Here is a 12408-nt window from a genome sequence, read left to right as displayed (position 1 = left end):
AAGGTCCACTGACTAATGCTATAAGATGGGTCGCCTAGTTTAACATCTGTCCAAAAGACGCCACAATTTGAGATGCCATGCCCTGCCTGCGAAACACCAAATACTGAACTTATATTATAAGTTATGAATGATAATCGCTGCAAACCAGCAACCACGTGATGATGATGATATGATGAAGAATGATAATCAGTTTCCATTATTGTGCATCTATTTTTTTTAAACATACCAGGTGATGCTGTGCAGTTACTTTGGCGCTGTGGACCCGATGTAAGTGGGATCTGCGCTGTGGTTGTTTCCCACAGAGTGGTAGATTTAATGGGGTCTGTTGTAAAACACACGTGGCACATGCTTGTGAGGGTAAAAAGAGCGATGACGTGCATATGTTGGTCACCTACTTGAAACACAAGTTATAATTAATCATTATTATAAAGTTGCACATCATCATAATTGCTGTGAAACATTGTAGCCTCAGACAAATGCGGATTTTATATAACGATCAAATTTATCCCAAAACATTTATAGGGTGATTTTTGGTTCTTTACATTTTAAACTCCTTCCCTTCTAATCTCAATGTTTTGCACATTTTCATTTATAAATGTTCAAACTCCTTTGTTGTAGTTTCTCTTTGTCACCTCCATTTGGGTCTCTTTAAGCAATCCATTCCTTTCCAAGTAAACTGCTACATCGAAATAAACATGATGTTGTCTCACTTTGTTATGTTGTGTTTATCTTCCAAGAAGTAACTTATGTTTGTTGTCCTGAAAAGAAAAACTTTTCGTTTATTGTTGAACAGCTCAATCGGTCAGTCGTACAGTTTTTCGGGTTGGAAAAATAGTCCCTTGAAAGTTGGTGAAAACTTTATGAAGAAACAAGGAGAAAAAGACATAAAATGTAATAGGCCCCGTGGGTTTAGTAATTTTTCTGCATGGAGTTAAAGGCCGCCAGTCAGCCATCTTTGGTCGGATTACAAAACAAAATCTTCTGCATATGTACAATGTCATGTGCTGTGCTTATGCCATGTTAAAACAAAATTGGTCCATGCATGTTCAAGAAATGGTTGGGGACATGTTTAAGTAATAAAATTGCGACCAGTCGGCCATCTTGGATCTGATCTCGAAAGAAAATGACGTGCTTATGTGGGCCATCATTCATTATCTGTCTGTCAAATTTTGAACAAGATCGGTAAATGCATGTCCGAGAAATGGTTGAGGACGTATTCAATACTGGATTTTTATGCCTCTGCCGCCAAAGTTGCCAGAGGCATTATGTTTTCAGGTCGTCTGTCCGGCTGTCCGTCCGTCCATTATAGGTTTTCGTTACTGCGATAACTTGAGAACGGCTGAAGGGATTTGAATTAAAACTTGGTACAGGCATGTATAATGATGTAAAGATGTACTGAATAGATTTTGGGGTCAAGGGGTCAAAGGTCAGATGACGTGTCAGGTAAAAATGTGATAACTTGAGAACAGCTGAACGGATTTAAATCAAACTTGGTACAAGTATTATAATGATGTAATAATGTGGGCGAAGGCATATGGGTCAACGTCCTGACGTCGCAGAGTGTAGTTCTAGTTTTACAACTAAATTGGCTGCCAGTCTACCAGTCAGCCATCTTTAATCGGTAAGCAAAATGAAGTGAGATGGACGTGTATGCCATCATGTACTGTGCCAGGGGTGGATCCAGGGATTTCAAGACGGAGGGGTGCACCAAACCATAGCGACGAGGGGGAGGGTGTGAAGGTGGGTCTGGGGGTTGTCCCCCAGGGATTTAAAAAAAAAATGTATCGTCAGAAATGGCATTTGGTGCGTTCTTGGAAGTTTCTGCAGTTCCTTGCGTTCTTCTCTGGTCCATCAGGTCAGCACATTCACGATGACTAATGGCCAGATTGACGAACTGGTGAACCGACTTGCCCAGCTGTTCCTTCTGCTATAAATTGTGTGTGTGTGTGTGTGTGTGTGTGTGTGTGTGTGTGTGTGTGTGTGTGTGTGTGTGTGTGTGTGTATGTGTTAAAACCTCTGAGTGTTGATAAGCTGCCTGGAACATTCCTTACTCAAAATAATCTGGACAAGAGGACCAGATTCATAGCTTATAATTTATCATCCAAAATCCGAAGGGGGTGGGGGGTGCGCACCCCCTGCACTCCCCCCTGCCCCCTCCCCCTCCATCTCCCGGATCCGCCAGTGTGTGCTTGTGCTAAGTTTGAACAAAATCGGACCATGCACTTCCGATAATTTTTTGGGGACACATCTAAGTATCAAAATGGCCGCCAGTCAGACATCTTTGATCTGATCTCAAAAGGAAATGACGTGTGTATGTGAGCTATCGTTCATTATCTGTGTGCCAAATTTGAACAAGATCGGTAAATGCATGTTCGAGAAATGGTTGAGGACGTGTTCAACATCGGGTTTTTTTACAACTAAAATGGCTGCCAGTCGGCCATCTTTGATCAGATCGTGAAACAAAACGATGCGCATACGTGTACCATCATGTATGTGCCAAGTACGAACAAAATCGGTCCATACTTGTCAGACATATGGTTGCGAACTCACGTACGAGGCCCAATCCGTAAAACCCCCGTTTTGGACCAAGTCCAACAAGGGCTAATAAACTTTGGATTTTCTGACTAAAGACTGTTTGGGCAAAATGTGGCCTAAACAAATAGGTTGGAATAGTTGTGCTTCGGCTAACTCGCTCAACAGCACCACACACAATTACGTAACCTAACACGTTTCAATCTGGTGATGGTGAATTGGCCAAAGTTATTCCCATCAGTAGAATAAACCCGTTTTATACTCGATGTAACTGATTCAAATACCATAATAAGCCTGTGACGTTAACTTAAGTTGTGACGATTTCCTGTGGTGTGCAAAGCACTACAAATGTGAGGAACGACAATTATAACTGAGAGGACATTCAAACTCAGGCGAGACAGCTCATAAGTGAGTGTGCATACATCGAGGGCCTAGGCTATCCGACCAACCCATGGAAGGAAGCGAATGTGTTGTTAAATGATTCCCGAGCAGAAGTTAACACCTGTTTAGTTAGTGCTTTTTGTTTATTATGATACTTGCCGAAAACGTCATTTTCCTCGGTTTGGAAAGACATCCAACCGCACAGTGGTTACAGATTTTCCGACTATGTGGGTGGAATGTAACGTCACACGTGGTGTGGGCAGTTTTTATATGAGAATTGCAATATTGGGGGAAGGGAAAACGTAACGTAAAGAACATGTGTAAAATTGCAAAATAACTTCACTTACGCGTTGGTGTAGTGACGCTGACGTGGTATTGCAGTCGGGCCTGGCCCATTACACCATGTACCCATATAATGCCAATCACCATCTCCTCACAGTCTGCACCAAACCTCCAGCAAAGTTCCTCACGTGGAATCATCTCAACCTCTGCAGAACCTCCAGCTCTTCACCCCGATGTCCTCCCCGTGAGCTCGCAAGGTCCTTCAACTCTCGGTGCCTTTACCAGAGCCATGACCTCAACCTCATCGCACCTTCTCCAGCACATCGGGTGCATCCTCGAATCGGCATCAGGAGCAGCACAAGGCAGTGTGAGAGAAGCTCCTTCATTCACTGACACATTCTCTTTGCTGACATTCGTCATTTTCTTATTTCTTGAGGGCCATGTGGAAGCTGAAAAAGAGCACGTGGTATGGTAGCAAATGCTTTTGAATGACATCATCTCGATAATTACACAATATTATACCTTACTACCGATTACCATGTCGGTGTGATCCTTCTGTGTGTGGATTACTCATTGTGCAAAACACTACAGGTCCAGGTAAATCTTTACTTTGAAAAATCATAAATCAAGCAATTCTCTTGGAGCTGTTTCAGTCGTTGGTTTACCAATATTGACGAGTTTACTACTCGGTTCAGGGAAGTGTCTGTGTGTATGTGTGTATGTATGTATGTATGTGTGTATCTGTGTGTGTCGTTGGTTGTTATCTCCATATGTGGGTTTCAGAAGGTGAAACGGAGCCCTCCCATGTCTCAAAGTATCCACCTTTATGTGTGTGTGTGTGTATGTGTGGAGGGGCGTGCGTGTGGGGGGAGGGAGAATGTCTGTGTGTGTGTGGATGTGCGTGTGTGTGGAGGTCTGTGTGTGGGTGGGGGGGGGGGTGGTTATGTGTGTGTGTGTGGGGGGGGGGGGGTTGAGGTGTGCGTATGGAGGGGGTGGGGCGGATGTGTGTGTGTGTTTGTGTGTGTGTGTTTGATCGATTAAAAATATGATTGCCGATGATTGAAAATATGTATATACCGAGGTGTTCTTTAACCAAATTCTCAATCCTTATTTACACTCTATGCTCAAAGGTGGAAGTTTAAATAAATTATAGTAGTATTAATTATAAAATCCAAAATAATTGTATTTCATGCCATTCTCCCTCTGTGTTGCATGTTTAAGGTGCCGTGTGTCTCTCACAATACGAGAGTACATTTTTCACTGCAAGTTCATTGTGGGTTAAGTTGAACCAATGACAAAAGAAAATGGAATAATTATTATTGAAGTAAATACAATTCAATTCTCCCCATTATTCCCCATATTCAATTCTCCCCATTATTCCCCATATTCAATTCTCCCCATTATTCCCCATATTCAATTCTCCCCATTATTCCCCATATTCAATTCTCCCCATTATTCCCCATATTCAATTCTCCCCATTATTCCCCATATTCAATTCTCCCCATTATTCCCCACATTCAATTCTCCCCATTATTCCCCATATTCAATTCTCCCCATTATTCCCCATATTCAATTCTCCCCATTATTCCCCATATTCAATTCTCCCCATTATTCCCCATATTCAATTCTTCCCATTATTCACCATATTCAATTCTCCCCATTATTCCCCATATTCAATTCTCCCCATTATTCCCCATATTCAATTCTCCCCATTATTCCCCATATTCAATTCTCCCCATTATTCCCCATATTCAATTCTCCCCATTATTCCCCATATTCAATTCTCCCCATTATTCCCCATATTCAATTCTCCCCATTATTCCCCATATTCAATTCTCCCCATTATTCCCCATATTCAATTCTCCCCATTATTCCCCATATTCAATTCTCCCCATTATTCCCCATATTCAATTCTCCCCATTATTCCCCACATTCAATTCTCCCCATTATTCCCCATATTCAATTCTCCCCATTATTCCCCATATTCAATTCTCCCCATTATTCCCCACATTCAATTCTCCCCATTATTCCCCATATTCAATTCTCCCCATTATTCCCCATATTCAATTCTCCCCATTATTCCCCATATTCAATTCTCCCCATTATTCCCCATATTCAATTCTCCCCATTATTCCCCATATTCAATTCTCCCCATTATTCACCATATTCAATTCTTCCCATTATTCACCATATTCAATTCTTCCCATTATTCCCCATATTCAATTCTCCAATTCTCCCATTTATTCAATTCTCCAATAATGGAAGGCAATCTTTACATATTAAGATACAAAGTTGGGCTCTCCAAGTCAGAAACCGATTTCTGTTCAAATTTCTTTGGACATGTCTCAACAAAACCATTTCTATTCGTGATTTAACTTGGTGAATGACAGTTTAAATGATTAAATGTAGGTGGTTAGAACCGAGAGTGTATCGATGACTATAATTGATAACTAGTGATCATATAAGTTTGTATGGGGGATTATAACATGGTTAGGGGCGTCGAGATGGGGGGGGTGGGGGGTCGGGGGAGGGGGAGGGGTCGTTGCCTTGGGGTCCGGGATCCGTTGAGAGGCCCGAGCCTATCCTGTAATTTTTTTTAAAGAGCAGCCGATAGTGAAGCCCCTGATCGGCTCATCCTCATTTCCTCATCGTTACATTTAAACTCAGAAGCTCATTTTGCTTTCTTGCCGGGAATGAAACAACATTTACCGCTGTTATTGATGGTAGTTTCAAACTTTACAGAAAAATGGTTATTAACCAGGAATGTGCGTTACAAATAAATGGGTTTGTATCCTCTTTGCCCCCAAAAAAGTGTTAACCATCTTTCTCACGTATTTTTTGCCAATCTGATGGAGAAATCGTGTTCAACAGTCGAGGGTGCGAATTGACTCGATCGGTCCAAACGTCCCGTTATCTCCTTTATTTTTCGATTATACGGCGAAATAAAAGTAACCATTTGTTTTTTAAAAAAGTTTTTCATGAAAGAAAGTTCCTTAAGTTATAAAAGAGAGAAAGGATGGGGGTGGGGGCCCCGAGGTTGTTTGCCTTGGGGTCCGTGCTGGCTCTTTCGCTGTGCCTAAACATGGTATAAATGCCTCCATCTCTTTACCATGCATTTTACTGTATTATTTGAGCAGTGAATTACTGTATTATTTGAACAGTGAATTACTGTATTATTTGAGCAGTGAATTACTGCATTATTTGAACAGTGAATTACTGTATTATTTGAACAGTGAATTACTGTATTATTTGAACAGTGAATGACTGTATTATTTGAGCAGTGAATTACTGTATTATTTGAGCAGTGAATTACTGTATTATTTGAGCAGTGAATTACTGTATTATTTGAGCAGTGAATTACTGTATTATTTGAACAGTGAATGACTGTATTATTTGAGCAGTGAATTACTGTATTATTTGAACAGTGAATGACTGTATTATTTGAGCAGTGAATTACTGTATTATTTGAACAGTGAATTACTGTATTATTTGAGCAGTGAATTACTGTACTAGTACCGACTGCAAAGCCGCAATGAGCCGGCGAAGCCAAAGCCTCTTGCCACTATTTTACCCATCACCATGACATCAGTAGGTTAGGTAGTTGGTAGTAGGTAGTAGGTAGGTAGGTAGTTGGTAGTCGGTAGGTGTAGTAGCTACCGTACCTGGTAAGACTTGGTAAAAGAGAAGAGCAGACAGTCCTCCCCAATACCTGCATCTATCTATAATTCCAGTAATCTCTGTGTGTCTGTGTGTCTGTGTGTTTGTGTGTTTGTGTGTTTGTGTGTTTGTGTGTTTGTGTGTTTGTGTGTTTGTCTGTGACCGCTGTTTCTCGACAACCACGGGTCCGATATACTTTAAACTTGCCAGGTATATTGCTGGGGACCCGAGGATGTGCCTTTTCAAGGTTTCATATTAATCGGACAAGTAGTTACCGAGCTATGGCGATTTCTTTACCAAACTCCGCAAGCCGTTCGCTTTGGACCAAACCATTTCATGTAAATAGAGGGGGGGGGGTTCTGTGGTCGTTGCGAATGGACCAAACCATTCATGTAAATAGAGGGGGGGGGGGGTTCTGTGGTCGTTACTGCCACGTGGTTTCAAAGTTTTTTTTTGTTGTTGTTGTTTGCACGCATGTTTTTTTGCACCCACGTACGGGCACGCCCTAGGATGTTTACACACACACACCCCTATACAAATTTTTTTTTTTTTTTTTTTTTGGCAAGGAACGGGCACCCACGTACGGGCACGTCCTAGTACAATAAATGTCACAAGAAGCTTAAGGAAGCAACTATACGATGTGCTCGCTTCAGGCCTACTTTAAGAAATTTTAACTGGGCTTAACATACGTTTTCACAGGATGTGTGTCGTCTTCTAACTTCAGTCGCTGTCAGGACTGGTTCTCTCCGGGCACTGCGGCTTCCTCCACCAGAAGAAGTTAGCTTGCAGTGATTAATTCGGTGAATTCCGTCTCGACTTCGGATATTTCCGGCCGTGAAAAACTATCCGTATTTCTAAACTAAATATGTAAACCGCTTATACCGTATTTCTGGCCGTGAAAAACTATCCCATACGGCCGCGAGATTTCTAAAAAATAATTCTTCGTCAATGTTAGAATATTTGACGCCATTTTCACCCTCCGAAACACGTAATAAGCTTTAAAAAAATATTTTTTCAAATGCTCGAATCTCATTCGTTCTGGTGTTTGATGACGATTTTCGTTGAAGATAACGAGGTTTGTCTTAACGTATTTTAATTACTAATTAGAGGTTCATTAGATTGTGAATCAAAGAACGACGGGTGAAACAAACTCCTATTGAACTCTTTCGCAATTGTTTTATGCAAACTTCCGCATCCGGTCGATGGCGGCCACCATTGAGTGATTTCATTTTAGAAATATTTTTTCAAATGCTCGACTCTCATTGGGTCCGGTGTTTGGTGACGCGTTTCGTTGAAGATAACCAGGCCTGTGCGGGCCGATGTTGGTCTTAAAGTATTTTAATAATACATTGGAGGTGTATAAGATTGTGAATCAAACAATGATGGGTGAAAGAAACTCCTAATGAACGTTTTAAATTTGTTATGCATACTTCCGCATCCGCAAGATGGCGGCCTCCACTGCACTTCGGAATGCTCGAGCCAAGGCATAATCAGGTTTTCAACATAATACGTACGCGTTCATTGACAACACTGGCTTCGCCGGCTATTACTAGCACCCGACTGCAAAGCCGCAATGAGCCGGCGAAGCCAAAGCCTCTTGCCACTATTTTACCCATCACGATGGCATCAGTAGGTTAGGGAGTTGGTAGTAGGTACGTGTAGTCGGTACCGTACCTCGTTCAAAATGACACCATTTGCATTCTGGATGAGACAAAAATTTATAAAATTTCCTTCTTGATTAATTCGGTGAATTCCGTCTCAACTTCGGATATTTCCGACCGTGAAAACTATCCCCTACGGCCGCGAGATTTCTACAAAATAATTCTTCCTCAATTTTAGAATATTTGACTTTTTCAGTCTTTCAATCTTTCAAATTTTTTTCAATTTTCAAATCAATGTTTTTTGTTTTTTTTTCAAATTTTTTTTTTTTTTCAATTTTTTTCAAATTTTCATTTTCATTTTCATTTTTTCATTTTTCATTTTCATTTTCATTTCATTTCATTTCATTTCATTTTCATTTCATTTTCAATCAGTTTTCAAATTCAATCTTCAAGAAAATCTTTAAATTTTCAGTCTTTCAATCAAAATTTCAAAAAAAATTCAATTTTTCAGTCTTTCAATTTCAGACAATTTCTGTCTTCAAAAACTATCCCTTCAGACTTTCAGAATATTTGAATATTTCAGCTTCCGTAATGTGCTAAAAAGCTTTTTTGAAATATTTTTTCAAATGCTCAAATCTCATTGGTTCCGGTGTTTGGTGACGATTTCCGTTGAAGATAACCAGGGCCCGGGGAACGAGGATGATCTTAAAGTATTTTAATTACAAATTAGAGGTGCATAAGATTGTGAATCAAAAAAGACGGGTGAAACAAACTCCGATTGAACTTTTTTCAATTTGTTATGCATACTTCCGCATCCGCAAGATGGCGGCCTCCATTGCGCTTCGGAATTCTCAAGCCAAGGGATACAGCATAATCTGGTTTTCGACATAATACGTACACGTTTATTGACAACACCGGCTTCGCCGGCTATTATTTGAGCAGTGAATTACTGTATTATTTGAACAGTGAATGACTGTATTATTTGAGCAGTGAATTACTGTATTATTTGAACAGTGAATTACTGTATTATTTGAGCAGTGAATTACTGTATTATTTGAGCAGTGAATTACTGTATTATTTGAACAGTGAATTACTGTATTATTTGAACAGTGAATTACTGTATTATTTGAACAGTGAATTACTGCATTATTTGAGCAGTGAATTACTGTATTATTTGAACAGTGAATTACTGTATTATTTGAGCAGTGAATTACTGTATTATTTGAACAGTGAATTACTGTATTATTTGAGCAGTGAATTACTGTATTATTTGAACAGTGAATTACTGTATTATTTGAAGAGTGAATTACTGTATTATTTGAGCAGTGAATTACTGTATTATTTGAGCAGTGAATTACTGTATTATTTGAACAGTGAATTCCTGTATTATTTGAGCAGTGAATTACTGTATTATTTGAACAGTGAATTCCTGTATTATTTGAACAGTAAATTACTGTATTATTTGAACAGTGAATTACTGTATTATTTGAACAGTGAATTCCTGTATTATTTGAGCAGTGAATTACTGTATTATTTGAACAGTGAATTACTGTATTATTTGAAGAGTGAATTACTGTATTATTTGAGCAGTGAATTACTGTATTATTTGAGCAGTGAATTACTGTATTATTTGAACAGTGAATTCCTGTATTATTTGAGCAGTGAATTACTGTATTATTTGAACAGTGAATTCCTGTATTATTTGAACAGTGAATTCCTGTATTATTTGAACAGTAAATTACTGTATTATTTGAACAGTGAATTACTGTATTATTTGAACAGTGAATTCCTGTATTATTTGAGCAGTGAATTACTGTATTATTTGAACAGTGAATTCCTGTATTATTTGAACAGTGAATTACTGTATTATTTGAACAGTGAATTACTGTATTATTTGAACAGTGAATTACTGTATTATTTGAACAGTGAATTCCTGTATTATTTGAGCAGTGAATTACTGTATTATTTGAACAGTGAATTCCTGTATTATTTGAACAGTGAATTCCTGTATTATTTGAACAGTAAATTACTGTATTATTTGAGCAGTGAATTACTGTATTATTTGAACAGTGAATTCCTGTATTATTTGAGCAGTGAATTACTGTATTATTTGAGCAGTGAATTACTGTATTATTTGAACAGTGAATGCCTTTTATCATGTAAGAAGTTCATTTAATAATGAACAGCTTTACAGAATTTAAATTTCCAGAAAAAAGAGACATGCATTTTAATGATGTAAAAAATATTACAAGGTTGATATCACTAATTGCAGGACTTCAACCAACAAATCGCTTCTTTTTATACATCTTTAAACAGCTATATTAAATGATTGTTTTTTTTTATATTTTGTTTTTTAACTTGGACATCTTAAAATATTTTAATCCTTTAAATAAACAATCACCATTATCATATATTTTCCTGCTTCTATGTCAGGCCAGATAATTACTGATCAACCCTCATACAAAGTTGCCAGATTATAGCTAACAAATCGTTGAGAAATAATAAATGACCAGAAACCGATCATAGTTATAACCAATGAGGATCTTTGTTACAACTAGTGATGTGATAATGGGTGCATCTTATTATAATAGAGCAAACGTATATGCTTCGCTATGTATGTATGTTTATATGCGACGAAAACGTCTTGTTCCTCTTCTTCTAATAAAATTACCACCCTCTTAATTAACCCTCTTAATTGCGTTAAGTCTGCTGAGACCACTCAGACCTTTGACAACCCTTTAATTCCCCCAAGACCCTTCAGACCACCAAGACCCCCTGAAGACCCAAAATACCCTGAAGACCCCCAAAGACCCAAAATACCCTGAAGACCCTCAAAGACCCAACATACCCCCAAAGATCCCAAAGACACTTCAAGGCCCTGAGGCTCAAAAAGACCCTGAATACCCGAAAACCCAAAACACCCCGAGGACCCAAAACACCCTGAGGACCAAAAAGACCCCGAAGACCAAAAAGACCCCGAAGACCAAAAAGACCCCGACGACCCAAAAGTCCCCGAAGATCCAAAAGACCCCGAAGACCCAAAAAAAACCCGAAGACCAAAAATACCCCAAAGACCCAAAAGACCCAAAAGACCCCAAAGACCCAAAAAGCCCCTGAAGACCCCGCAGACCCAAAAGACACTGAAGACCCAAAAGCCTCTGAAGGCACCAAAGACTCCGAAGACCCAAAAACACCTCAAAGACCCAAAATACCCTTAAAGGCCCAGAGGATCCAAAAGACCCTGAAGAACCAAATGGCCCTGAAGACCCAAAACACCATGAAGACCCAAAAGACACTGAAATGGTCAAAGATGCCTACCCCTCTGAAACGACGCATATAGCGCGCTGAGTCACGCTAATTTAATTAATGAAGATCTTCGTTATAACAGATGCATTGTACATGAAATATATGCATTTTTGTGAGAAATAATTTCTTTTCTTGCAGTGTGAAGAGTTCAGAGGAAGAGGAAGAATGTGCAACAGGAGTTGTAGGGGATTTAATTCTGGTGGAGTGGAGAGCTGCCTGTTATATATTCGTGTGTGTGTGTGTGTGTGTGTGTGTGTGTGTGTGTGTGTTTGTGTGTGTGTGTGTCTTCCATAACTCCAAAACCATGAAACTGATCAGGCCAAAACTTTGTAAGCATATTAAGGGAACTCCAAAGGAGTGCATAAGTGAAAACTGAGTGTTTGAGTACATTTAAACACCCCTTTTGAAGATAATTTAGGAGGTGCCCATCACAAAAAATAATAATTAAAAAACCTTACGAAAATGGTGGCACACCATCTTCGTCTGCCTTCTGCCACATCACTGGGTTCTTAAGCCGCCATATTGTTCGGCCTGCTAAAAAAATGCCTTGCTTTGGAATCACAATGTTATAAACACTGACTAATTAAAGTATATTATAGAAATCTGGCCTTGGATTTAAGGATCGGATCCGATGGACTAAATAAGTGTC

General features: G+C 39.3%; 1 protein-coding gene across 7 annotated transcripts in view; it reads right to left on the bottom strand.

Moving 5' to 3' along the window:
• Positions 1 to 12408, bottom strand: part of LOC144892943 (uncharacterized) — a 246928-nt gene that overhangs the window by 203745 nt on the left and 30775 nt on the right. For 6 of the 7 annotated variants that reach the window (XM_078781715.1, XM_078781718.1, XM_078781716.1 and 3 more), the window contains 2 exons: positions 3261 to 3644; positions 227 to 322 (listed from right to left, as the gene is read on the bottom strand). In XM_078781715.1, the coding sequence (XP_078637841.1) occupies positions 227 to 322; positions 3261 to 3393 (229 nt within the window). In that variant the 5' untranslated portion in view covers positions 3394 to 3644. Of the gene's footprint in view, positions 1 to 226; positions 323 to 3260; positions 3645 to 6857; positions 6926 to 12408 lie in introns of those variants that run through there. The other variant, XM_078781719.1, reaches the window with a different exon arrangement.

Source organism: Myxine glutinosa, chromosome 7 (genome assembly GCF_964187855.1).
Source record: "Myxine glutinosa chromosome 7, kmMyxGlut1.1, whole genome shotgun sequence".
Classification (NCBI taxonomy): Eukaryota; Metazoa; Chordata; class Myxini; order Myxiniformes; family Myxinidae; genus Myxine; species Myxine glutinosa.
Note: the sequence above shows the minus strand (reverse complement) of the source record. Positions and strands in the feature narration are given on the sequence as shown.